General features: G+C 47.0%; 1 protein-coding gene and 1 long non-coding RNA gene across 7 annotated transcripts in view; one reads left to right on the forward strand and one right to left on the reverse strand.

Annotated features, from left to right (window-relative positions):
- Positions 1–930: 930 nt before the first annotated feature.
- LOC311440195 lies at positions 931–26,025 on the reverse strand. 2 transcript variants are annotated; one of them, XR_014695259.1, is made up of 7 exons: positions 25,816–26,000; positions 22,115–22,207; positions 21,449–21,541; positions 18,109–18,549; positions 14,046–14,508; positions 12,490–12,689; positions 931–1,503 (listed from the first exon to the last, which is right to left on the reverse strand). It is a non-coding gene; the product is annotated as an uncharacterized lncRNA (long non-coding RNA). The 2 variants fall into 2 exon arrangements; XR_014695260.1 differs by lacking the exons at positions 931–1,503; positions 12,490–12,689; positions 14,046–14,508; positions 18,109–18,549 and adding an exon at positions 19,809–19,983 and having other exon boundaries at positions 25,816–26,025.
- Positions 19,079–27,731, forward strand: part of LOC311440188 (uncharacterized protein) — a 30,799-nt gene continuing 22,146 nt past the window's right edge. For 3 of the 5 annotated variants that reach the window (XM_084526750.1, XM_084526752.1, XM_084526751.1), the window contains exon 1: positions 19,079–19,579. In XM_084526750.1, coding sequence (XP_084382876.1) covers positions 19,366–19,579 — 214 coding nt within the window. In that variant the 5' untranslated portion in view covers positions 19,079–19,365. The remainder of the gene's footprint in view (positions 19,580–27,731) is intronic. The other 2 variants (XM_084526749.1, XM_084526753.1) reach the window with 2 other exon arrangements.

Here is a 27,731-nt window from a genome sequence, read left to right on the forward strand (position 1 = left end):
ACACTGCAGCTTGACCCCAAAAACACCAGCTGTCAAAATAGCTTTGGGCTTATCTCATCACCTCCGATCCATAAAAAAAAATAAAATACTGTGCTAGCAATATCTCACGCCTGACCATCTGAGGGGTTACTAGTTTAAACTCCAAACACATGGGGAGCAGAGCTCCCGGCTCTGAAAGAGACTTGGGAAGGGAGAAAAGGGGCAGAGAGAAGCAGCAGCAGAACAAACAACTCCAGTAACAACTGAGGTGGATGGCATTCTTCTCATTCCCAAGCCTTAGAGGCTGATTCTGGATGTTGTAATGTGGTTTATGGAAAAGTGATTCTGTTTTGCAAGACATAGTTTGGACGCTAGCACGAGATGGTTTTACATTGACATGAGGAAATGTTAACAGGGAAGAATATTATTAACCCCTAATAAAGTATTTTACTGGCATTGTGGCAAATGAATGCAGCCTTTTTCAAGATTCTAGTTCACTTTCCACTATTCTCAAGACATCACAATAAATAAACAAACAAAACTTATTTTTTAAGGTATCTTCCATTCTGTGAGGCTTTAAAATACTTACTAAACTATATTGTTAGAGTAATCACCTAGACTACTGCAGAAATGCAGCCCAGCTGGAACATTGTGGTGGCTTAAGTGACTCCCAGCACCAGTTCCAGGCAGGAAGCAAGGATGAAGGTGCCACAAGAGCTTCAGGAGCACTTGGGAAAATGAAATTGCGAAGATTTTGATTGGGATATAAATGTTAACACCTCTGCTTCTTAAAACAAACAAGCCACTATAAGATCTGCACAATTTAATTTACACACCTTATCAAAATAAGCCTCCCAGTACAATACTTAACACAATCCAAATGTTCCATCTCACTCCTGTATCCATACATGTTACTTTGTAATATATTAAAACTAGCTTAGAATTGTAAGACTGAGCTGCCTTACATCAGATTATCACTTTGAATCAGACAATTTTATTTCATCTGTTTCTGCTGTGCCTGATACTGTGGCAGTAAGCTTTTTGGGGCAAGGGGATGTGCTGGCAGGTAGAGAGGCTATGGCTCAAGGTAGCCTCCTCCCATTGCACTTCTCAGCATCATGACTGCCATCCCTTTCACAAAGAGGGACATTCGGATGTCTTATACCCACAAAACTTGATGCAGTGAAAGACTCCTTGTAAAGCATGCATTTCCAAAACTATATTAGGCAAATGCTGTGAGATGTTAAATGGGCAGAGCTGGTAGGCCCTTCCAGAAGTGCAGCAGGATCCAGAAAATGGTGTGTCTTCGTGGCATAGATCTCCATTCACCGTAAAGCCCAGGCAAAGAGCCTGTAACATGTAACCTCTATCCAGAAGAAATGTCTTTTATCCCAGTAGTTGTTGACTTGTTACTGAGGTGTAGAAAGTTGCCGATCCATCACCTTTTGTTTTGGAAGATGAACGTCCCTTGTAACACACCTGGACATTTACACAGTATAAGGCAAGGTGCAGAGAAAGATGAACCTAGAGGCACAGAGGGGGATGGGGGAAATTACAGTGCAAGAGAGGAGATAAGAGTTAGAAAAATGCAGATTGTAAACAAAGACAGTTCTGTTCTCAGGTCAGCCAAGTGGCTGCCACTAAGACACAGTAACCCTAGGCTGTCACCTTTGAAATTTACTTGTCGCTCTGGTATGCAACACAAGAATGTGTGCTGTTTCATCATGTTCCATGCCTACACGCTTTTCCTAATAAATTTATTCCAAACTGTAAAAGCAGTGCCTTGTACTAATTGCCCTGCCTGCTGAAGGACCAAAAGGAAAGCTGAGACTTTGAAATAAGCTGTTTTTCTCTATATGAGAAAAGTGAGAAATATAGATTCAGGACATTTGTCCTACTCATTCACAATATATGTACAAAGCTTTCCTACTCCTGAACACATAAGAAAGTCTCCAAAGCACTTTGGAACCTGCATACTGGCAGATAGCAGTGGCATTCCTTAGGTTTGCTCACTCGTCTTCAAATCTCCTGTCCTCAGTGCTGCTAGCATGCAGCAGCAGCCAAGACACCCTGGTAGCCCTCTCCCTCTCCCTCTCCCCTCCCCTCCCCTCTCCTCCTACAGCTAAAAGAAATACTGTAATAGGAGCCTCTTCTCCATCCACAACTACCATTTTTTATGTGGTAAAAATATCAGTGGTCACCAAGATTAGTGGATTAGCAGGTTTAACTAAATTTCCTTTACCTAGAGTTAAACATTCAGCTGGGAGCCGTTTAGGAGAAGTGACCTGGGGGCTCAGACGTTACTCGGCGTGCTATATGTGCAGTAACGCTAGATGGCTGCACAGCCTCCGAGAAGGGGCTCTTGCCTTCAAGTTCAATTACGTAGTTTGTGGACCCGAAACATACAAGGTGAGATGTGTTGATGAGTGAGGCAGGAGCGCGTTTGTGCGCAATCCCCTCTGTAGTAGTAGTAAACTAGTTCTCCTCTGAGCTGGCAGCCAGAGCTGCAGGGTACTAGGAACAGTGTTTGCTGATGGCTGGACTGAAGCTCTTCACCAAATGACAAAAATATCGTGCTGCAGTGAAGCAGCCTTCCTCCAGATTTGCTCCATCTCCACCAGCAGGAGCTGAACCACGTGTAAAGCAGCACCTGAGACACCCATTTCCAAGCTGGCCTTTCGAGTAACCTGAAATCCCCATAGCTGCAGAGAAAAGGGTGGGGTGTGCAGAGAGAAGCAGAAACCTCCATGGGCAGCCAGCTTTAATCAGGTGTATTTGTTTGTTTACAAAGACATTTAAATAACACCACCCACCATTCTGTACTTCAACATCTCAAGATTTTTCTGCATACATCTCAGTTTTCTAGCTTCTGCTGCAGCATGCAGCCCAGACAAACCAGAACAGGATTAATGTTGTCAGGGATAAGGATTGATAATGTAGTTCAGCAGGTAAGCAGTTCTCTTGAAGGGCAGGATCCTCCCTCAAAAAAGCTGCTGCAAAAGTGGCAAAAAAAATTCACCACATTCATCTGAGCATTACAGTCAGCTCTTAGCCCGGTGCTTGAATACAGACCTTTTATTCGTGCATTGCTTAAAAGATTGCTTGTGTTCACTATGATTAAATCTGGGTGTTACAGCACTTTCACTTGTAACTGAGAATATGAAGTCTGTTAAGAAATGACAGTTTTATCCAGCTCATCACCTGGTCCAAATCTTTCAAGTGTAAGCTCTGCCAGCAATGAATTTCACGACTTATAATCAGGTAACTGTAACAAAATCCTCTCCTAGTTTCTCTGACCACAAATGCCTACCTCTGCAATGATTTGTGGCTGTGCTTTCAGACAGGCACCAGCTTTGTACATGACTGTATGAGAAGCAGAACTCATCCCAATAACCTGTTACAAAACTCCAGGCTGTTCTTACCTGATGCAAACACATACTAGGATCAGAGCTTAAAGCCTCATTTCCAGTCATCCCAGGAGTACAAGGTGTATCCAAACCCCAGAAAGCATCCAATTTAGTTGGTTCCTAAACCATCTCCTTGCTTTTGTCTGCCAGAAATGAAAATATTACTGGCGAGGCAGAGAGGGAGGGCACAGCCTAAGATCTGTGGGGAGTTTGCAGGCTGTTTCTAAGGGATCTAGAAAAATGATCACAGGCTGCAACTTTGCAATTGCAGCACTGCAACCCATAGACGTACAGGTCCAGAGAGCCTTCTCCTGCATTTGTACACACCAGCCCCCTGCTTCTCCTCATGGTCTGAGTCAACTCTGACCAGGAAAGATTACATTTTTGAGCTGTCACATGAGACAATGACCTCTAAGTCATGGTAAAGAAAAACTGTTGTGAAATGTTTGCTGGCAGGCAAAGGGGGAACACAAACATCGGTAGGCCAAATGTACCAAACATGCAGGTTGAGAGCTTGGTACAGGCTGAGAGCACAGAGAGAGGAGACACACGTGTGCAGGCATACACCAGCACTGACAGCATGCGAGTGTGTTCCAAGCGCCGTCCATCCATGGGCAGCACACCAGTTCCTTCTTTTGTGGCTTTTGATCACTGATTCAGTCCCGTCGCATGACAGCTGGTTTGCCTGAGATGACCAGTCTAGTTCTTTTGTAACTCCTTCAGAAGTGGGCTAGCATACAAGCTTTATCAGCAGGAAAATGTTCTCTACCCATCCATTTGTCATAACAAACACCAGGAAATGCTGCATTATTAGCCAGACCATGGTTTAACCCTGCAGTAAAGAGGACCAGAATCACATTGACATCACCCTGTGAACCACACCACAGCCATGGTGGAAAGAGACCTTTCAGTGCCATTGAGAACCTTTTCCTAGGGCATAGACAACACCTTTACCAAGCTCAGACTGTCTTCAGGGGAATCTACATTATACATGCTTTGCCTGCAACTGTACTTATAAATGTAATTTACTTGAGCTTTGTAACACAGACATGGCACAAAACTCACCTGGTTCACAGCTTGCAGAGAGCAAATGGAAGTTACTATCTCATTTGAAATCCCATTCCTTCAGATTCTTTCCAGTTTTTCAATGAGTCAGAAGGGGCTTGCACCCGGCAAGACAACACTGACCTCCTGCAGCAGGCAGCAATGTACCCAGAGCCATTCTCCAGCCCGTTAAGTCCACTAGGTGCCAGAGATAAGGGACCAGGGAACCAAAAATGGCTCCCTGCAACCTGGGTGGGGTGCAGAGCTCAGCCTGTAATGTATGCTTTTAGCATATCTTCGAAGAAGTGAAACTCCCTTCCCTCACACTCAACGCAGCACAAAGGCATTTTGAATCCTACAAAAGGTATGCCTGAAAGCAAATTTCTTGCCAGCAATAAAGAAAATGAGGAATGTAATGTAGCTGGTCTGTTGGGCTCAAAGGGGGAGATGATTAATCACCAGTGAGGGAGTATGACTGTAGAGGGCAAGTCAGCGTCTCTGAGTATTTTGTTTTTCCTCCCCTCATCTCTTTCTCCTTTTAAAATGAATTTTAAGGTATTGTTTACAGTGGAGTCCTCTCTGCATGCTTTGGCATCTTGTCTGAAGTCAGCAAGTCCCACCATCTCTGCCAGCATTCAGAAAACACCAGTCAACAAGATAGAGCCTTCCTTGAAGACAAACATGGGAAATTCTCTCAGAAGATTTTATGCTGTGATCTTCATCTTGAAAAGGCAGAAATGCTAAAAAAGACAGTGGTTTCCATTGAAAGGAAGGTAGTTTTCATTGGTAGCTTTGATAAAAAGTGTACCTACAGCTGCCTCTCTTGTGCAAACCCCCTCTTTAACCTCTGTGCTGGCTACATAAGCAGAGCTCCCACAAGGACCTATAGATGCATCTAACTACTATGGACCTCACAGAACAGAGTGATGCTAGGTAAGAGATGATGCACTACAGACCAAGTGAGCTCACCTTCTGAGGGGCAAGTCTGTAGCATCCTAGGGTGCTGTGCAATGTAACACCAGTCCTTGGGGGTTAGCACTGACCTTTCTCTTTTCCTGAAGCACCAAATATTGGCACTAGGACCTAAGCAGGAATCACCAGAAGCTGTGAAGTTGGAGACACTACTGTGCAACTCATACAAGCACAGATCATCAGTCGTTACAGTACTCTGGTCACGTGGAAACAACACAGGATCAATAAATCTGGCTTGCAGCAAAAAGCCAAAGAAATCCGAGCATTGTGGACGTACATAAATAGGTGCCAGACAGGAGGGCTTAGGACATATTGTACAGACTATTTGTAAAGACACGTTCCTGGTGTTCTGAGTCCATAAATAATGTTTGCTAAAAAGTATTAGGTGCCTTCCCCAAGGGCTGCCAGAAAAAAAAAGAAAAAAAAAAGAAAAAAAAAAAAGCAGACCAGAAGGAGCTTAGGCACATTCCAGTTTGGGGAGGAGCAAGAGGCTGCAAAGACATCTCTAGCAGACTTATTACGGTACCTTTATGATATGTTTGTCTTTTCTTACCCAGAGGGCAGGGGTGGGGGAAATACGATTCCTCACTCTGACTACGGTGGGGTTTGAATGCCGTATGGGTACAGACAGCACTCTCTTCTGTTTGAGCCACTCCTGCAAAGGTGTCTTGAGCTGGACTGACAGCAGCCAGAGGGGGTTCTGGCAGCTGCTCATATCCCAGGGAAGTGAGAGGTATGTGAACCCATCACATCAAACCCCAGAGAAAAGCAGGAGGAGCAAGGAGAGTGTTTGGATCTGTGCAAAAAAATCTTTTCTCACTCCAGCCCTGTTTACAAAGTTGATCCAGGGCAAAGCATCACCCCTTCAACCTAAACAAAGAAGCATGATGCAGAGAGTACCACATATCTGCCAACGTCCCTGCTGTGATCCTGCATGGGCCTTGAAGCACTCACAGTGAAAGAAATGGATCATGACAATAAAGGAGAGTTTTCTTTGCCTTATCATCATATGCCCAGAAACTCCCATGAAAACTCTGCAGACTCCCAGTGCTGCTTCCCCAAATGCCTGTGCCTCAGGCCCAGGCTCGGTTACCCCTTTAATCCTGTGCAGGAGATCCAAGATCAAAGTTGGTGGGACTTGGTTTTGTTGCAGCTGTTCCCAGCACCGTGCCTGGAATTTGGACAGCCACTGGTTTGCATTCCTCAGCCATGGGGCAGCCAGATCTGACACTTCAGCGTTAACCCCTGGGTTTGGCATGGATTATGGACTGGAGTCTGCCTCCTGAAAACTCCCCTGCTCGGTGGAAGACGGCCTTCACTGTGGTACCTTGGGCAGCTACACAGTTAAATGCTGTTTGGCCCATGGGCAGCAACATCTCAGTGCCAAAGGAAGCGATCCCTACACAATCAGGAATCTTGTGGGATGGAAGGTGATCTATAACTGTCTGTTATGTTATCCCCGGGAGAGGGGGAAGAGAACTGAAAACATCAAACATTTACTGGAAAAAACAAGACCAGCCCTGTATTTAATCAAAACATTTTGTTTTGTTCCATCTGTAATCATTTCCATCCAATGAGCAAATATTTTAGTAATGAAAATGACAGTTTTCTTCCACAGGCAAACAAAATAAGTATTCATGTCAGCTTGCCTACAATGCCACAGCGAAGGTGACATTTTTAATGCTGTGTTGAAACTTTCTTTACTTGTATTCCAGTAATACTAAAGGCACCAATTTAGGTTTAACAATCCATTGTGTTCAGTGCTGGAGGCTCTTGTTCGGGTGGTGGTGGGAAAACCAACCATTTGTGGGAAAGAAGCTGAAGTGACACTTCGTCTTCCCCTGAAGTCCATGAGAACATGACTGAATATGCCCACAGGACTCTGAGCAAGGCAGCGCTTCCTAGCAGATGAGTACCAACCTGAGAGCCCGGGTGACTTATGTCTTTTGCCAGTAATGTTGGTACCCTGCATTCTTTATTGGAAACATTACTTACTGCTGGTAAAAGGGAAACAGGTAAAAAAAATCCCTATTCCTGTACAGGACTTGATCTTATACTCAAAGGACAATCACAAAATAGAAGCAATGAATTGCAGGTAGCTCTGTTTTAGTTTATGGGGACTTCATAGCAGCCAAAGGCTCTCCGTATGTTGTCCTTAATTATCATAGGTCCCTAAAGAGTTAGGAACAGTTAATGCAAATTTCCTATGACACCTGACTCCCCACCACTTTCTGTGCCTCAGGTACCTGAACTCTGTATTCCCCCTGAAAATAAATAAATAAAAATAAATGGAAATAACCGTAGAGACTTTCTCTGCAAAACACATTGAGATCTACTGGTGAAAAAAGGCTCCCTGTTTTCATATACTGGGATATTCCTCCTCACTCTGCCCCTACTCCCCGAGCCCTTTCAGGCAGTGATCAGCAATCACAGTTGCATTTTCCTGGCCAGAAGAGGCTAACCATTTTCTCTCTGCTACCAGCTGACTTTGTTGTCCAAGTGAAAAGGGAGATGTAACTCACGGGCATCTCCTCTTGCTTTGACGTGGTTCTTTGCTCAAGCCCACCATGCGCATTTCTGCGCCATCATGGTGTAAGCCCTGCTTCCTGGTGCTGTCTCTGCACCTCACCCATCCATCCAAACACGTTTTTTGTGCCCTCGAGCAACTCTACGGAGGAGTCAGCATCTGCCAACTGTGGTTTAATACTAATTAATGCAGGCTCCTCGCCATGTTCTGCTCCAGCTCACAACAACAGTGCACTGATCACACACATCTTTTTCACTGGCACATCTTATTACCCCAAGATCAAAATATCTCACTGAAATCCAGATGCAGCACAGAGTTCAGTCGCCTTTCCCAGAGTGGTGTGGCAGCGTTGGCACCTCCTGGAGGAGCAGGAGTTTCTGCTGAAGACAGCAAGACATTGCGAATATACGTGGTGATAGGAAAGGAGCAGCTGGTTTGGGGAAAAGGAGGAGGGCTTTGAAGAGCCACGGGCTCTTCAAACCATCTGGGAACACTGCCTGGGAAGCAACCCTGCAAAGATCAAGAGGCCTTTTTGCTGGCTGGTTGGATGGAGCAAGAACAGGGGTGCAATGCTTTCCCTTGCTGGCACCCAGATGGCAAGGGAGGGGAGGTTACTCCTTTTTTTTGCAAGGAGAAACCAGGGTGGCCATAGCCCACTTGGCAGACCAGATCTTCACCCAAATACCAGGATGAAATCACAACTTTTGTCTGAGACATTCAGACCTGCTGGTACCAAACATCCCATTACTCATCAAGAGCTCCACCTTGTCCTCCCTTTGGGTACTGCTGACATTGTGAAATCTTTCCTCACCACAGCTCTTTCCACACAGTATTTTCTGTGCCAGCAACAAAGTCTGGTCTGGGAGGACAGGAAATCTACAGAGCACCCTCCTTCTAATACTTACAGCTAAATGTATGATGGTCTGCAAGAAACTGAGAGTTTAAATTGATCAGTTGACGGCAAAAATTTAGGATCTATGCCAAAGAATCCTCTATAAACTCTAGGTAAATCAGAGTCAAGCGCTAACTCCAATCTCTAGCCTGCCTAGCTCTGTCTGTCCTATGTTTCACTGACTTGCTCCACTCACAGCTTTAAAGTTTGCCTATGTTTCTCCTAGAGCTTTCTCAAAGTGTTTCTGAGCTACTAAATCCCAGTTTGATTTAAATCTCTGTAAAAGTCCAGTTGTTCGGATACAGGGCTTTGGTTATTTTCATGTTTCATAACCACCTGATCATTAGCTTGCATGTGTGGGGATGAGATGATGCAGACTCGCTTGTACATTTGCATCATGACGGATTTTCTCTAATAGTATTTTTTTTTACAATTCTAAAGGTCGTGAGACATTGCAAGCATGAATTTACATATCCATAAAGGTTAAGGCCAGGAGGCATATCAGTCAACAGAGTACATCGACCACCAAGAGAGGATAGCATATGAAGACAGAAGCCAGGGATGTTCAGAGTTAAGGAATATTTTTATTCCAAGTGGACAAACACGTAACGCTACCTGTGAGGCTTGCTGATAAGGATGTGCAGACGCTTGGGTTAGTGCTGGAGCCAGAAACGTTACACCAGATCTGACAGGGCTGTGGCTCCAGCAGCGCGGCAGTGCTCAGCACAGCTCAGCCTGCTCCCCTGCTGCAACGCAACCACTTGCCATGCCCCGAGCTTTCCTGTGCTGGGGAATTACACTGCTCCACCTGTGTGACTCAGGCACGATCATTTTAGGAGGTATCAGCCCTCCCCTTAGAACACCCACCACCAACAAAAGCACAATGACAGCATCTCTAACTCATTACTGCAGATACTGTTAAAGCAGCTAGTGAGAGCAACAGATAACAAGTGGCTCTGAAAACCTTTTAAATGAGCAAGAGCTCTCTCTTTAAAAAAATAAAGTCTCTAAGGTACAATCACACAAACCTGTGCTACCTGCACAGGAACTTCCACAACTTATGCACCTCCACCAGCCTTCATCTTTGCTTGGGCCAAGTCATCCACAAACACAAGGACAACAGCAACAGAGGCTTGTTATTTCTGAGGTTGCTGGTGCCCAGGGCAAATGTCTGCCTGCAGCACACTGCCCTCTGTGCCTGCCATCGGGGATGGCTGGAGGGACACTGGCCAGGTATCTGCTGTTGAAGTGGGACACCCCTCGGTAGAGCAGTTCTCTGGCATCTCAGCTGAGGGACCCTAACCTCCCTCACCTCCTCTTTTCCCTGGGTTGCTCCTTCCCCTTCCCTCCACGAGTCCTCCCCCGGCCTTATCACATTCCCTCCATTCCTCTCATCGCCCTCCTCTCTGCTTGCCTCCGAGGTCCTTCCGGCCCTGCCATGGGGCCTCCAGGTCCCTTGCTTGCACCTCTCACATTGGGTTCATGGATGCCACAGTGACAGGGTGGGGAAACCCAACACTCCCACAGCTCTGAAGACCACATACACTCTCTACCCACCTTTGCTGTGCAAAGTACCACATAACCCCCCGATTCTCGATGCTATCTCTTTGCCATAACTCAGTTTCCATAAACTCTCCTCCATTTATCCCTCACTGAAGCACGCTTATCTTATCTTGCAAGCCCGACTTGACACCAGGCAGTTTGGTGTTTATATGAAAAAAGGGTTCGGCTTTCACAACAGTTCAGCAGCCACAAGCAGAGCTAGATCTTCAGAACAGCTTAGCCTGCATTTTTGGGCACTAAAAGTTGCAGCCAGCTCTTCCCAGAGGGCTCGCTGTAATGGCGTGCTTTGAAAACACAGCTTTAAACATCCCCAAAACAGTTAGATGTGGGGCCTTTGTTGTAAAATCAGACTCCATCCAGGTGCCTTCCTGCAGCCAAGCATAACTGGTGTCTGTTCTGCAGCCCTTGCAACCCTTCCCTTGTTCCTCTGCCTTATGAGCTTATATGAACACGGGCTACCAGGGCAAATATGAGCCTGGCCCCCACCTGCTTCTGATTTTGACAGACGCGAACTTGACTGATGCAGTTTACAAACTTGGGACAATATTTTGTTGTGTCTTTGCCTGTTCCGTCATATTAAAACTAACTCAGGAGCGAGCAAATTGTGCTGTGGGACTGCAAATCACTGACATTCAAGGCTGGGTCACCTGGAGGTCAGTATTCACTCTTGCTCTCTCTCTCTCTCTCTTTTTTTTTTTCTGTTAAGAGCACTGCCAGCAACTCTTTGGAAGGCACCAAAGAAAGCAAGCTGTCCTTGTACAAATACAGAAATACATATGCCCATTATTTTTATAGAAATACATATGCCCATTATTTTTATAGAAAAATGCATGTTTTTTCCTCATCAGCTCAGTTCTCTTGGCTTTAAGTGAAGGGTTGTTGCACAGTGACTGTTTTGTTGTACAACAGCTTGGTGACATCAGTTCTCCACACTATAAGTTGCAGAGTGCTGTGGGGTCATGAAGTGATGTATCACAAACCTTCTGTTATTTCAGGATACGGAAATATCTCTCAAGCACTGCATATAGACTACAGATTCATCACGAGCCAACCTGGAAATTTCAGTCTGAATGGCAGTCTTAAATTAGAAGCACAGGGAAGTGTGCAGTGGAATAGCAGACTGTCTCTATTCACCCCACAGTAAACAGGAATACCAAGAGAAGCAGAGATTTATAGATAAAAGCACAAGTACCACTGTTAAGATAGAAGTTACAGAAGTCCTGGTCCCAAACCCCTGAAAGTCCTCGGTACTATTTCATCTCCTTTAGTGGATCTGGTCTGGACAGAGAAAGTATCACCAGCATTCCCCATCCAGACCTAGAAGAGCCCTGCTCTGGGGTTAGTTTGAAGAGGGAAAAAATGTCTCTTTATGATGAACATTCTGGTGTTACTCTGGACAGCAGTGGTCACTCACTGCTCATAGAAACACCGAGTTCAGTGCAGACTCACAGATTTAATGCCGAGGCACCTTTAGAGAAGAGACTCATTTCACCTCTTTTCACGGGCAGAAAGATGAAAAGTAGAGCTATGGACCACCGTGCTCAGGAGGCAGGTGCTCAATGCTTGTGCCAAATTTGAGCTCCTGTGCCCTTTCCACTGCGTGAAAGAGGTGCTAGATGTGGGGCCACATAACAGCACACACCTGCTGCTTGCACGCAGTCATGTACACAGACCATGGCGTAAGGTCCAGAGTCACGTTACCGACTTGATTTCACAAACAGTGGAGCCAGAGATATCCTCCGGGATGTCCAGAGGAAATACACACCCAAGAACTGGATATCAGGGCTGTACACAAATGAAAGAGCACTGATCTGGCTTCAGCAAGAGAGTTTTTAAATAACAGGTTTGCAGAAACAGATGCTATTTGTAAAGTATGTCCTGGGGTTATCCAGACAAGTCTTTGGCTACTGAATGCCACACCACCAAGGACAGTTGTTTTCAACCTTTTTTTGGTCTGGGAAGCCCTGTAAATTTTTACGGTGGAGATGAGGTCTCGTGAAGCATATTTAAACCCACTCACAGTTGGCCTGACTTCCACAGTTACTTCTGACTACCAGAGTCAGGAGTAGGTCTACAGGAACTGACACCCACTGCTCCTGGCTTACCTTTCGGTATCTCTTTTAATGGAAAAGTCCATGGAGCAACTTGGTGTGCTCATGGACAAGGATCTCCATTGCTGCCCTGAGCAGTGCCGATCATCTCGCTCCTGACCCAGGTTCACGTGCTGCAGCTCTTGGTTCCCAGTTTTCTTCTGGAGGAGCACAACAATGTATGCCCCCTCCAAGTGGTCAACTCTGTAATCGAGCTGTGAAAGTATAATTATGAGCACAATTAAGGTGAAATATAGCTCTATTGAAGTCGGTGGGAGTTTTATTATTAACTAAAGTTTCACCTCTGTGTTTCGGGTGGATAACTATCCCGTTCGAGGAAAGAGGTGATTATTTAATCAAAACAACATTTATAATGCAATGCCTCTGTCATATTCAAGCCTTCAGGACATGTTTACTTTAATCAGTTCTAATTAAATCGCTACACAAGAAAAATATTTAGTTCTCCTGATGTGTGTACATATATTCAGGGGAAGCAGACCTCATGAATTGCTATTTGTACTGCCTTAAACTCAGGTGATGTGCTTAGCAAGTCACACACCTAACTCTTCTCTTGCACTCCACTGAAACAGATTGCTTTAAAATGGGAGTGAGTGGTTCCAAACTAAAGCAACTGCAGCATTTACAACAATGCAGCATTTACAATGAGGCAAAGGATTGCCAAAGTCTCAGACCTGTTAATTGCAAGGTTTAAGCAGCACTTTCACAGTTGACAGGATTTTCAAGGGATAAAAAGCAAGCAAAAAACAACCAGGCTGAGGGATGCTTGGGACACTAGCACTCACCAGTGCTGGCCATGGTGTTGGCAAACACCGCGGAGAGGGGAAAAGGAGGTCAAAAACACCTCTTCTGAGCCCTGGGAGCCCCTCCCTGTCACCTCTTCCTTGATTTCATGGTGGGAAACTCCCTGTCCCTGCCCCTGTGCTCTCTGATCTCTTCTGTCACGGTCCCTTGGTTTCCCATCCAGCTTTACCAGTCTCCTCTCGACAAAGCTGAGCACAAAGCTCTGCAGCAGGTCCAGAGTGCTCAGCTAGGGCTTTGCAAAGGAGAAGGCTGCCTGCAGCCATGCACCCAGCCCCAGTGAGCTATGCTGGCATGCCCCAACCCTCGCCTCACCCTCACCCCCTGTGTATTCTGGGGCACACCTGAATGTGAGGTCAGGCGTGATGTCCCACACTCCGGTGGGATGATCTCAGTGACATGGCCCACAGGAGCAAAGCTGGGCCCAGCTTTGGGACACACTGACAGTCCCTGTGACACACAGCTGTGGCAGTGCTCCTCCTAGGAAAACCCTGGGGGTGGGCACCCCTTGTACCAAGGGGTACTGCCAGGTGCTTGGTGTGAGCAGGCTCAGGTCCCCCCTGGGGCAGGGCAATGGCTTACAACCACTCAGGACACGCAGGTCCCAGCAGAAAAACAAGGTGCCTCCCTCTCCAACATGCCCTTCCCTCCCTCCCGAGGGGCTGCCCCACTCCTCAGGTACCTCTGCTGCTCTTCCCCCCCCTCGCCAGCTCCCCAGCCTTCTCTCCCAGAACCCATATACTCAAACATACCTGCTCCGGGATCCCAGCTTTGTAGCTTTCTCTGCTCATGGTGGTGAGCAGTGAGCAGCAAGGGCAAATAGGGCAGCAGTTTGGCAGCTTTCTTCCTCCTCTGTGGTTCAGTAGCAGTGACTGTGCAAAGGACAGAGAAGGTGCAGAGGGGCTTTGCTTGTACAGGCAGGCTTTGCTCCTTCTGAGTTTTGCTGCATTTATCAGATTCCTTGATCAGAGAACAAATGTTGCAATGCATCTAGATGGAGCAGGTCCCAGGACTCGCAGGGGTTAACGCACTGCTGCTGAGGGCCACTTGCTGTCCCAGCAGGCTATTTTTTGCACTGTAAGGACATTGCAGTGAAACAACTTCCTCTTTTCTGACCCCGAACCTTCACCTGAGCAGGCTGTACACGTGCAGGCCACTGCCAAGTTAGCTGGAGAACCATTTCACAGGAAACTGGGGTCTTTTGGAAACTTCTCCCTACAGGAACACAAATGTCATGCGTTTCCTCCTCGAACACCCCCTCTCTTTTTGATCTTTCGGCCATGCCCTCGACCCAGCTCTTGTCTGAGGGGCTGCTGGCTGAGGCAGCATGGGCTGCAACAATCCGTGCAAGGCAAAGATAGGCAAAAGTTAAGGCAAAGAGCAGCCCCTGATGGTCTCCCAGTGGGGACAGGTCCAAGCCAACCCTGAAGGCTGCTGCACAAACCATCCCCTCCCTGCTCTTCCTCTGCTGATGGGGAGCTCCCAACAGCATGACATTACATCCCCCATTCTCTCCCACTTGTCACATAGATCCAGTCCCAAAACCTTGCTTGCACCAGGATGAAGGACAACGCATTCCAGCTGGGGAGCTGATAGCATTGCACAGGGTCCTTCTGTGCCGCGCTGCAGGTGCACAAACCCAGCCAGGAGGCAGTCGAGCAACCTGTCCAGATCTGTCCTTTAAATAAGGGTCAGGGAACAGGATGGAAAATAATGTCTGATATACGCATATGATGAAAGGTTGACAATTATTTCATTGTGTGCATCAGTAAGAAAACCACAGCAACAATGATACTGGAATGTGTTTTTCTTTACCATGAATAATTTGCACCAGGTGGAGGGGTCCCTTGCATGCACGAAAATTTCTGTGATTTGGGGGCTGTGTACCTTGAAGAAGAAGGGTCCTGAAACTACCTACAAAAATCCTGTTCTGCCAGACAAGCTGCAGCAGCAGGAGATGAAGTTATTTGCACAGGGGACTTGCCTAAAGCAAAACAGCAGAGGAACACCTGTCCCACCCATATAAAGCTGCACACACTCAGGGCTCTGCCCTGCCACTGCTTAATTTGGCTTTTGGGGAGTTCTTCGAAGAAAAGATCACGTTTGACAGTCAACCTCCTTTGCAACCGCAGAGCCTCTCAGTGGACACTTTAAGTCACTTACTGTGGAAGATCTGGGGGGGGGGGATTTCAACCTCTGTAGCACAAGTTGGTTTCAAAAGTCACCACTAAATACAGATGTCTTGCTTTCCAAGGGCCTAGCTTGGGAATCATACTACAAAGGGCCGACTTTGCCCGGCATTTTAATCTGAAGAGCCTGAGGAGCTCAGCAAAGACTGGGCAACCCTGGGAAGCTCATGCCTCTGCTGTAGGGAAGTGCCCTCTGCTCTCAAGTTGCTTCCTACCAGCCCCAAGTCTCACAAAGTTGACAAGAGAGATAGGATGCAGCTGTACGCCCGGGGGATCCAGAGACACAACAGCTCTCCACACTCGGGGACTTCTCTGGGTGGAGAGTTTTCTTATGGGTAAGGAAACCGATGCATCCATCAGAAACCAAGCTGATGCTGACTAAGAGGTTTTTCCTCTTCCTCTTACATCCTCTGCAGCTCGAGAGCGAATTTCCTGCCCAGTTGCGATTTGGAGAACCCATCCCACACACTCAGCACATGGATGGACAGGAAGGAGCCCTGGCACAGGGTCCAGGCCAGTGCTGGCAGCTTACAGCATCCCCACAAGGCGCCTGGCAGCAGCTGAGCAGCCTGCTTGCCTCTCTGGCTGGTTCCATTTTAATGCTAATATGCAAATAACCTATGCTGGAAAATAGAAAAAAAAATTAAAACACAAATCTTATTAAAAAAAAAAAAAAAAAGTTATGCTACTAAGATTTGTTAAGTGCAGACAAAAATAACCATGCACAACAGCTAACAATAGCTTTATGGGGCCCGCTAGACTCTGAACACCGTCACACGTTGTGTCAACAAAGGGCACTTCCAGTAGTAATTGTCAGTTGCATACACACACACACACCCTCTCATAAGAGCACCTAGAGCATTAAAATCTTGCACTCATTTCCAGCCATTTTCACTCCAAGTTTTGCCCTAGCCCAGGGCTGGAGTGCTTGGCCTGTGTGCACTCCAGAGGATGTTCTATTCTTGTTCAAAAGCTGTCACTGGATTCTTTTATTTATTATATTTTGTTGGCCCCAAGCATTTGCTGAACACAAGGAGGTAAACTGAGCTTAGAAACAGCCAGTTTGAGACTATCAACCTGGTTTTCTGAGAGCATCAAACTTGTTGTTCACTGCGTATTAGAAACATTTCTCTGGTAATAAGACCCCAGAACTGCAGCACCCAGATCACAAGACATTTCTGGAAATGCTGGATGTAATCCTCAGTAACTCTCAGGTTTGGTCTGAGCTGAAAGCAACTTCAAGGGATGTCTTCTGGAGAAGGGCTGGGTAGGAGAAGCCTCGCAAAGATGAAAAAGCACTCCATATACCTATTAAAAAGGGAAAGTCCCGTGCAATAATTATTGTATGCATTTAGTCCTGCCCAGAGCACTTTGAATTGCAACTGTATAAAGACATCAGCACAGTAATTTTATTTATTTATTTATTTATTTATTTATTTGCTTTTTTTCTTTTTCATCTCCAAACTACTTACTTAAAAAAAATAAGATTCTGGGTAGTATAGAAGTATGCTCAGCAGTGTATAAAACAGTGGAGGTCTATGGCAGGAAGAAAGCAGTGTGCAAACCAAGTCAGGGAAGGTATATCACAGAATCACAGGATTTTTAGGTTGGAAGAGACCTCAAGATCATCGAGTCCAACCTCTGACCTAACACTAACAGTCCCCACTAAACCATATCCCTGAGCTCTACATCTAAACATCTTTTAAAGACTTCCAGAGATGGCGACTCCACCACTTCCATGGGCAGCCTGTTCCAGTGTCTAACAACCCTTTTGGTAAAGAAGTTCCTCCTAAGATCCAACCTAAAACTCCCCTGGCGCAACTTAAGCCCATTCCCCCTCGTCCTGCCACCAGGCACGTGGGAGAACAGACCAACCCCCACCTCTCTACAGCCTCCTTTGAGGTACCTGTAGAGAGCAATAAGGTCATGATATATATGACATGCCCTCAGAGGTGAGAAGGCAATGCTTTGTTGCCACATCCCTCTGTCTGCTACTGAGTTGAGCCTAAGGCACCTGTAATTCTCCTTCTACTCCAACAATTTAATGCACTGACACCATCTCTTCATCCTGGAAAATACGTTATGTGAGTAGGTGCCCAACACCTACCACCATCTGAAAGCTGGCACCATTTGCAACATGAGGCTGAAGAATGGGAAATTTGTTTTAAACACGGTAAAGCAACAGGCACTTTATCATCTACTGTAGCTATTAAGGCTACCTTAAGCCAGAGTTCAGATCTACCCAAAAGCAATACCCTGTTTTTGTTCCTACAAAACAGTCTCTAACCGAAGAACACCTCACAGCAGGATGAAGAAGAGGCCACCACAAACAGTCCCAGCTCTATCTCTCCTGAAAGCCACCAGGGCCACAGCCTCTCCACCTGTTTCACCCAAACACTCCACATCTGTATGTGGCAGGGGGTTTCAGAGAGGAAAACCCCTGAACCAGGTGGGTTACACATGGACCTCCTTCCCCAAGTGACCTTATGGCCTCTCCTTCTCACCAGCCTTGGATGTGACCCTCTTTTGCTTTACCAAACAAACAGGAGCAGGTGCTGGATGCTCACTGAGAGCCATAAGGACAGGACAAAGGTGTTAGATGAAGCCTGCAAGCACACCGTCCTACCTCAGCAGGGGAGCAGGGTGCAGCACAATGGATCTCTCAGCGTGGGGAGGAGGGACGTTCTTCTGCTAGGTGATGGGAGTTTGGGAGCAATAAAATAATAATGCAATACAACACAATCAGCAAGCCTCACTACAGCAAAAGTTGATTCACTTCAGCTGGTATCTGGCCATTTGTTTCAGAGGCATGGGATGAGGAGTGCTGGGAGTGTAGGGAGGGGCGGCTGGACTGGATCTCCCCTGACAGCTCCCTTCCCGCTGCCTTCCTCATGGCACTGGTAGCAGGGCTGGTTCACTGTAGGGGCAGTCCCAGACCGATCCAGCCCTAGGTAGCACCGCCATCTCTGCTGTCTGCATGGGGCCGCTGATCCTGTCCACTGACCTGGGCTGGTTTAACCGGCAGGGCAGCACATTTCCTCCTGACAGCACTGGAGTCAGCACAAGTCTGGATGGGAGAGTAATGTAGGGATGGGCACTTAGCAGACAGACCCCATATCGGTTATGGGGCTGTTGCTCATAGGGAGCTTGTAGTGCTCAAATCTAGCTCAGAAGTAATTTGTTGTGTGTGCTAACAGAGCACGAGCAAGGCTTGCTCCTGGCACAGCACTGAGGTGCAGGCAGCCATGCCCAGGGCACACCAGAGCCCTGCATGTTTAAAGCTCACTGCACCGGGGTGGCACCATGAACTTGCCCATGGAATCTCGTGTTTGGGGCCGTTCTGCCATGCCCCTCACCCCTCTTTCCCATAGCTTGCAGCCCGAGGTACAATCAAGGCAGTTTTGCATTATGATTGCACAAAACCTGGAATTTAAATGGGAGAGGAGAAAAATGGGAGAGGGAGAGAAGAGGAGCCCACTCCACTCTCTCTCCTCCCCACCCAGAGCATTCCAGCCTTTCCTTTCCTGCCACTTGAGAGGGGGGTTGTTTATTGACATTATGCAAGTGCTGAAATATTTTTCCTTTTGCTTCTCTCCCGTCTTCTTTTCCTCCTCCCCCCTCCCTCCTCTGGGGGTTGCAAAGGTAGTTCAAACCCCTCCAGTCATCTCGGCTTATCAGCCGAGGGAGATGCATTCCTCAGGGCTGCTCCCTTTATAAGCCGCTGCTGGCCGCCCGCCCGCCGCTCCGCAGCCCTCGCCGGGAACCCAGCTCCGCTCCCGGCCATGCCCTAGCCCGGACCCCCGACCCCCGAGCGGGGTTACTCTCCGCACCCCGGCGACGATGCCTCCACCCCCGGCCCCGTCCCGGCGCTGATGCCGGCGGCATGTTCAGCTGGCACCGGAGCTTCGCGCTGGCAGCGCCCTGGAGGCGAGGTGAGCCCGGCCGCCCCCCGCGGCACACCCCCGGCCCCGCTCCTCCCTCCCGGCCGGGGCCGCCCGGGCGGTGCCCGGCCCGCTGCGGGCAGCACGGCCCTGCCCGCCCCGCCGCCGGCCCGATGCTGCGCTCGCTGCTCTCCGGCTGCCTCTGTCCCCACGCAGGTAAGGCGGCCCCGACGGCTGCTGCCCCCGGCCCCGCAGGGGATGACCCGGCTCTCCCTTCAGGAGAGACTGCTGTGGCATCTGGGAGCGTAGAGGGGCTCCCGAGAAGCAGGGGTGACCCGGCTGCGAGAGGGTGAGGGAGGGCAAACTGCTCCGGGAGAGGGGAAGGAAGATGGGATGAGCACCCGCAGGGGCTGCGTGCACCCCGTCTCCTCGGGCATCTCAGGAAGGCGAGGCAGAGCAGCTCTGCCCTCAGCGCTGCATGCCTGCCACCGCTCCAGGCATCAGCTCACGCATCCCCATCCAACGGGGATTGCCACCAGGCTGAGCGGTTTTATTCTATTCGCTCCCTCCTCTTCGATGGAGTTGAGGTGACCCGGGCAGAGAAGGCATCTTTGGCCCCACTGTGGACAAGTTGTAACTTTGTGAGTCTGTCAGATGATGTAGTCTCAGCCTTTTTCAGGCACAATAGGTCAAAGCACATTTTATCCCTTAGCCAGTTCTGTAGGCTTTGAGACCAGAATCCTCTTGGCATTCTTGCATGCCCATCAGCTTGGCTTGTACCAGCTGGAAGCAGAGCCCGTGGTTTGTCCCCACTGACATGGCTGCAGTGCATTGGTTTGCTTGGCACAGGGGTGGCTGCGGTTTGCCAGGGTCTCAGTAGACTGTGCTGTGCAACAGCAGGACGGTAAAGATGTTGCAAGGCACCGTGTTGGAGTGATTTTGCTGCCCGGGGTTCTGACTTTCCATCTGCATGCTGAACTTGGACTGCTTCAGGGCAGGGAGCTCCTGGGGAGCCACCGCAACTGCTGTGCCAGTGGGCATCTCCCCAGTGCAAAGGGCTGGCTTGAACAGAAAGCTGCTATAGAGCAGTGCTCTGTGAAAGCACTCCAGCATTGCCACAAGATGCAGAGAGTGTTTGAAGAGATGCCTTTTTACAGAATGGTGGAAACTGAGCTTTTTTTTTTTTCCCCCCTGGGTGTTACTTGGCCATGAACTTGTTTCCCAGTGGTATAGCACAAACCTCCCAGGAGGGTTGGAAGAAGAAAGGAAGCTTGTTCTTCCACATGGAAGTGTCCCTCATCACCCAGACAGCCCTATTGCCATAGGGTTGCTGGAGGACTTGGTGAGGGGAACAGAATAATCACACAGGGCACAGAGGAATCAAAAGAGATTCAGCTAGAATCTAAGAAAGAAATAAGGAGGGCACTCCCTAATCACCTCATCTGGAAAGGGACATCAAATATTATTTCCATCCCAGTTTGGGCCCCCTCTTTATATGGAAAGAGCCAAGAATTTGCTGTTTCTTGCAAGTTTTGTGGCAGGAACTTTAAAGTTGCAGATAGAAATGCAGTTTAGGAGACAGAATACAAACCAAATAATGTTTTCAGAATGGCAGCTCAATACCAGAGGTATAGGCTGGATCTGGCTCCCATTGTTGGGAAAGCTGCTGGAGCAGAGGGTATGAGGGTGGCAGGACCTCTCCTAACAGAGAATTTGGTCTAATGCAGCTGCAGGGTGCTGCATCACCCCTCTCCTTGTCATCTGGCCCCAGTGAAAGCAAGAAAACCAAGAATCCTCACCACTGTTACTGTCACCATAAGATTTGAGACATCACCTTTGGTACGGTTATACCTGCCTACTGCTACCTTGTTTGAGCTGAAGAAGCTTTCCAGGGTTTTACCTAGGGACAGCAATGGCTGCACATGAAGAATGGGTTAATAGCTCCTGCGACCTTTCTGACACCATTTGCGAGTTCCTTTGACTTCAGCAGAAGCATTGGGGTCTTAATGACTTTAGTCTGTAGGGCTATTGAACAATTGTTTATCCAGGCTTATTATAGGCAATAAAACCTGAATTACTACATACCTGTCATCCCTGGGGGGCAAGTTCCATCCCTGCAGAGGGCCTCCTGTCTCCCAGCACGTTTCTGGCCAAATACACCTTTATGATATGAGGTGGCTTGAAAAATCAGACAGGAAGGGAAAGGTCTTCTAATTTAAGCAGTTTTGTCAAGGTGTTTTCATTTTCTACTCAGATGCATTATCAAGCTGCATGCTAGATAACTAGTTACATTGCTGTTATGCTAGGCTGTTTGTGAAATACAGAGGTAGAAATAACTATACGAATTGCATACTATTACTATAGCAATAGTTTAATAATTATAATTGTGTACTATTAATATGTTAAATATACTAATATTAATGCATTAAATATATTAACAATATAAAAAATTAAATATACTAACAAGCATATACTATTAGTACACTATCATAACAGTATTCAAATTGTATACTATTACTACTATGTATATAATACTGTAAAGATACTGGCCTGTTTCCTTCTGTAACATTCCCACATGAAGGGACACAGGACATATCAGCAGTTGTCATACCTCTGATGAGGTAAAGGTTAGTTTCTGCAGTGTCCCCAGTCAAGGAGGCCAGAGCATTTATGCAAGACGATTTCTGATATTTCATCCTAGAGACAGCTATCTGAATGTGAAGAAGTTCACCAGAAAGGCCTTGTACCTACAAGACTTCCCAGTGTGTTTAGCCCTGTGCAGTAGGTTGGAGATCTTTCCTCTGTGCTAGCCTCCAGTACCTGCAGTTAGCCTATTATCTACTCCTAGCAGATCCAGGGGCAAGATAAAAAAATAATAATAATAAAATAAAAATCTGTTTTGAACCTCCCTCATGAAGGAGGGCACAGGAGTGTCCATGGAGAACAATTCACAGGTCTTTAGCAAGAGCTGTGATCCTCCCTGACGGAGCCTCCCCAGAAAGCCCCGCAGGTGCCTGCTGGAGCTGAGCCACCCCCTCCCCAGGAGCAATTATGAGGCAGAGCATGGAGGATTTAGGCAGGGATCCTGTGCACTGGAATTCCCCTTGGCCCGATTTCTCTTCTGGTTTGCGTATTGAGAGAAATAAATTGCAAGGGAAATGCAGTAATGAGTGGGTGATGCTCTTTAGCTGGTGCTCTGCACAAGGTCAGGTGTCAGCCTAAGAATGGTGGCTGCCAGCCTGCACAAGCACCTGATAAACCAGGTGGCCTGTGGGGACCTGCTGGGCCTCAGGACTCTGCCAGAGGTCACTAATTTATCAGACCTGTTGCCCTGTTTCAAAAACTTAACAGGTCACTTGGAATCAATAGGAGCAAGCAGTAAAAATGTCAAGTGGCCTCACTATTTGGAAAAACATTTCCTCTTTAGTTCCCCCAACTATATCCATCAGTAAACAATCCATCTCCAGCTCATTGCTCCTCAAATGCCTGAAAACAGCTATCATTATCTCCTCTTCTTCCAAAACATACATATTAAAGCAATGAACGCCTCTTCAGAGTCCTTGAACCCTGTTATCTTTCTCACAGCATTTATTTTATATGGAATCATCATTACCTGCTGCAGCTCTGGGGTTATCTATAATGTCTCTGGTCACATTATATTACCAAACTATCATCCAGAGGAACTTCATACACTTAACTAATAGTGACATTGGAGAGCACCTCAGAACCAAACAACCCAAGAACTTTCTGTTCAAGGAAGGACTGTCCAAGATCTCAGCTTGGTCATAAGCTTTCCTTTACACTTGACATTTCTAACTAATCAAACTGTATTTATGCTCCCAAAAAATTCAAATGCAGCCGAATATAAATACAAATTCTGAGAACCAGGTCTATCACTCACATTCAGCTACCACATGGGAATACATTCCTCTGCAAATACGGGTTTTGCAGTTACACACGTACGTCTTCCCCCCCCCCCCCCAAAAAAAAAAAAAAAAATTCAAGCCTTCACTGATTTCCACCCCTGCAGACAGAGGCTGTAACTGGTGAGCTGAGGCCACAACACCTTTCCAGAAGCTCTCCTAGAACTTCCAAGACTCCAGATCACCCTAATTACTTAGGAAAAGCCCTCGCTCAGAGCAGGCAGCTCAAGACACAGCACTGTGCTCACAGATTAGCTTTGCTTGAAAGACTTGGGAATGCAGACTGAATGCAGAAACTTTGTGCCCAGTAGCACCCCCAGCATCACCAGGACTAGGATCTGGCCTTCAACAGACATCAGGAGGTGGGGAAATTCTCACCCTATGGGAGTTAATGGAAAAACTTCATAGAGCTAGATTTCCTTCTCAGAAGATCAATCAGGAGTGGCTGCTGCTTGTTTTTCCCAACAGCCTAAGAGCGATCCAGTTTTTCTAAGTACAGGACTCCCATCCATGCAACAACACAGGACTGTGCGAGCGAAGCCATTGCCCAGCTGCAGAAGTAACAGCTCCCGCACACCCTGCATCAGGGCCAACTGGTGGGCCAGGACTCAGAAGGAGGTGACAACCCAGCCCCACCTCCCAGCACATATGGTGGAAGAGTCAGCAGCAAAAAATGCCTATTGTTTCAGAAAGGAAGTGACCCTTTTCTCTTAAATGCTGGGAAATTGAAACCTCATCACTGGTGAGGAAAAAAAAAAATCCCCTCTGCAGTGAAAGGGAAATGCCACCTGAGCTGTGCTGCCAGCAACATTAGAGAACATAGCAGGCAACCGAGCTGACTTTGGTCTTCCTTTGCTGGGCAGCTGTGCACAATTCCTGCTGCTCCAATGACCCAAGACATTGGTGATGCTCTTTGTTCCTGGTGCTCTGCTCCCTGTGGAACACTACAAGCCTTCCAGACTTGGATCTAGAGAGAGTTGTGTGTCTTGTGGTAGGCAGGAGTGGAAGAGGCTCCCTGAGCACCTCAGGACTGCTCAGCTCACACCTCTGCCTAGGACTGCCAGCCTCAAAAACCCTGCCAGCACCGCACATTGTAGAAGGGTTTGTTCTGCACATGAACCTTGCAGTAGCTCTAGGGACAAGCAGAGGGCTTTGATGGCTCTAACGCTGCTGTCACTTGTAGCACAAGTGCAGAGAGAGACAAACAAAGCATGGCTCCAGCTGTGTCAGTGCACAAGTCAGAGTGAATGTTTTGAGAAGACAGACGGACACAGATCAGAAGGGAGGAAAGCAGCAACATATGGTTTACAGCATGGTATGATCAGAAGCATTTGCACCATGCCAGGTTCTCTGGAAGCTTTGTACTACCACTAGCAGCAGTCACCCCACTAACAGCCTGGCCTCTTCCATCATTGGTCCTTCTACTAGCCTGATAATGCTACAATACGAGTCAGTACATCAGAGGCAAAGGCACAAAGTCAAAAGAGAAAAGACTAGACTTTGACTTCAAATATTTTGGAGTACAGGGATATAAACGCAGGCTGCTGTTTACTAGAAGGTTTGGAGCTTTCACTGGAGTTGGGTCTGGGCAGGACTGGGAATGCCTAGGAGTTTCGTCTAGACAGTTGTCTGTGTGTTTTTCTTACATGTAGCTTACTTGGGATAAAGAAATTGCTTGAAAGCATTTTCATGCTTAGACACCCATCCTCCTTCCTTAGGTCAAAGATCTCTGGATTAACGTACTAGGCTGTGCCCTGGCAGCTGCTGGTTATTGTGAAACAGGAAAAATACACTTGGAATTAAACCTCCAAGGAAAAGAAAGCTCTGGGACTTAAACCCCCAAGGAAAGGAAAGAGGATGTGAGAGTAATCATCTCTGAAGGATTTAAGCCTCTCTGCCAGGCTTTGCTAACTGCCAACAGAGAAGTATCCTAGAAAGCAATTTGGAAGTGAAGCAAAGCAAAGTTCTAGAGATTTAGCTGGGTACATCAGCTCCTTTTACTCCCTACCAGTTACCTCCAGATATTAGCTGCTGCACTGTTACTGCCTCCTTGCTAGGGGGAAGCAGCCTTATCCTCCAGCTCTGCAAGCGCAGGAAGCCCAGCAACTTGCCCAAGGTTATACATCATCAGTCACTGTCATTTATAGATGTATTACAACCCAGAGAATGCTGTTTATCTCTAGTGCAATTAAAGAGCCATATAATCCCTTGAGAGGGCTACTAAGCAAGTAGTACAAGTTAACCTGAGACAACACTTGGTCTGGGCATGCATTGCCAGAGATGTTGCAGGAAGCTGTATTGATTCCTAAACATGCACACACAGCTCCGTTCCCTCCAGCACTGCCTCACCAGCATCCCAGCCAGATGTGTGAATGCTGGATCTTATAGTACCTTACCCCTACCCCAGCAGGGGTGTAGAAAACCAGCCTGAGGAAGGGAAGCAAAACAAAACAAAACATCTTGGCTGATTTCCCAGGGAGCAGCAGCGTCAAAGCTGGCCAGCCTCCAGCACAAGTAAATATGTCTTACCAGCTTTAATGCCACCCTTCAGCTCTCTGAAGTGCTTCACACCTTCTTTCAGAAGCCACCGCACAGCCCCGTAACTCTACCCCCACAGCATGCTCCAGCCAGCGCCAAGCAGGAGGCCACCTGCCCAGCTTTGCTCGGGCCCCTTGGGTGTTGTTGGACAAAACACTGGCAGACTAACATCTCAAACTAACTACCACAACTTTGTTAGGACCCCACCTAATGAGCTAATTTATAGCAGCTGATGGTCAGGCCAATTTTTTTTTTTTTGTAAGTTGCACAGGTGAACTTTAATTGCACCATTCTAGGCTTTGTTGGCACCAGGTTTCAAAGAGCTGAGCATTGTTGTTAGCCTCTTTCAAGATCTGTAGCAGAAACAGTCTGCATCTTGGAAGGCCCATGGCTTACAGTCCATAACCCAGTCAACGAAGAGGAATAAGAGACTATTACTTATGTGAGATGAAGCAAGAACTCCAGTTTCAGGTTGCTGCCTTTATCACAGCTGATCTCTGCAGTAGCATGGATGACCTTGCTGATCATGGGAAAGTATCATTGAATGAATGAGGATCAGGTGCCTAAACATGTTGCAAAATCCTGCTGTCTTTTGCATCCATTCTAAACTTGTGATGGAAGATGATAACATTTTGCATCATCACAAGGGGCTGGGAGGATAAATCAGAAATAAATCAAGCACTGTGGTTACAGGGCCTGTCAGTGACAAGATCAATGGTTTGCAGCCTACAAGAGATAAACAATAAATTGTTGTGAAACTATTTGATATTGCTAATGGTCATGGAATGGGGACAACTTTCTCAGCTCTGGAGCTGGTGGAATTGAGGGGACCTTCTCACGAGGGTCAGGGGGTTCATCTCTTTTTTATTTTTTTTTATCTCCACCAAACTTTGCAGCTCACATTGCAGCTTTGGTATTCATAAGAGATAGGAATTAAAGCATCTGACATCTCCTTCTGTAAGCAGCAAGACCTCACGTTATTACGCTGCTTCCTGATTTCAGACAAAGAAATATTTGTGTAGGCCAGGGTGAAACCGGTTAAGCAAGAAAAAAAAGGGGCAGGTTGAAAGACAGTGAGAGAATCTCCAATCAAATGAGAACATGGCATGATTAATAAGAGAAGGCAATCAGATCCTGTGGGAATAGACTACTACTGCATTCAGTCATTCCTGGTAGGAATGACAGCTGCATGATTTGCTCTTAAAAAGAAAACCATTCCATTGGCAATGTCTTTCTCTTGTCACCCATCCCAACAATGCTCTGGCAGTCTGACAGTCCAGCACTGACTCAAATGTGGCTCTTTGCAGTGGAGAGATGCCTGTGAATGCTGTCAAGGGAGATGAGCATAGGTCTGTATTGGATAAACAAGATCTTTTATGAAGGGTTAAAAGCACTACATGCTCATAGAAAGCCCCAAAGAATTCCCATCAGATAGGAGTCTTTGTCACTCTGAACCTTTTTGAAAATCCAGTGTGAAATATTAAATCTGTATTTGCCAAATAGCAGTGAAGGGCATGTTTCAGTGGTGTTCCAAGAAATTCTTAAGATCAAATAGAAGGAATATTTAAATAAAGTAGAAAATGACTCATATAATAGCTAGCTTGGACTTGATGAATAAAATTCTATTGTCTGCTGACATTGCGGAAAGCAAGCTGGAGGAGGGAAGGCTGGAAAATGGGTTGTTTCAGAAACAGGATTTTTTCTGGGTTCCCATGAAGAAAGGCTGCACAGAGCAGAGCTCCCTTCCACTGGGCTCCAGACTTTTCTACCTGCTTAGGGACAGTTAGGCTACCAGGAGTGAGTTTCTAAAGCAGCTGCAGGTTTGATGCTAGGCAAAAAGGAAGGAAGGTAGGAGAGGGGATTGAAAGGAAATGAAGTAGGAAGTAAGATATCCTGAAGTGTGTGCG

This window comes from Aythya ferina, assembly GCF_964211825.1.
Source record: "Aythya ferina genome assembly, chromosome: 7".
NCBI classification, from domain to species: domain Eukaryota; kingdom Metazoa; phylum Chordata; class Aves; order Anseriformes; family Anatidae; genus Aythya; species Aythya ferina.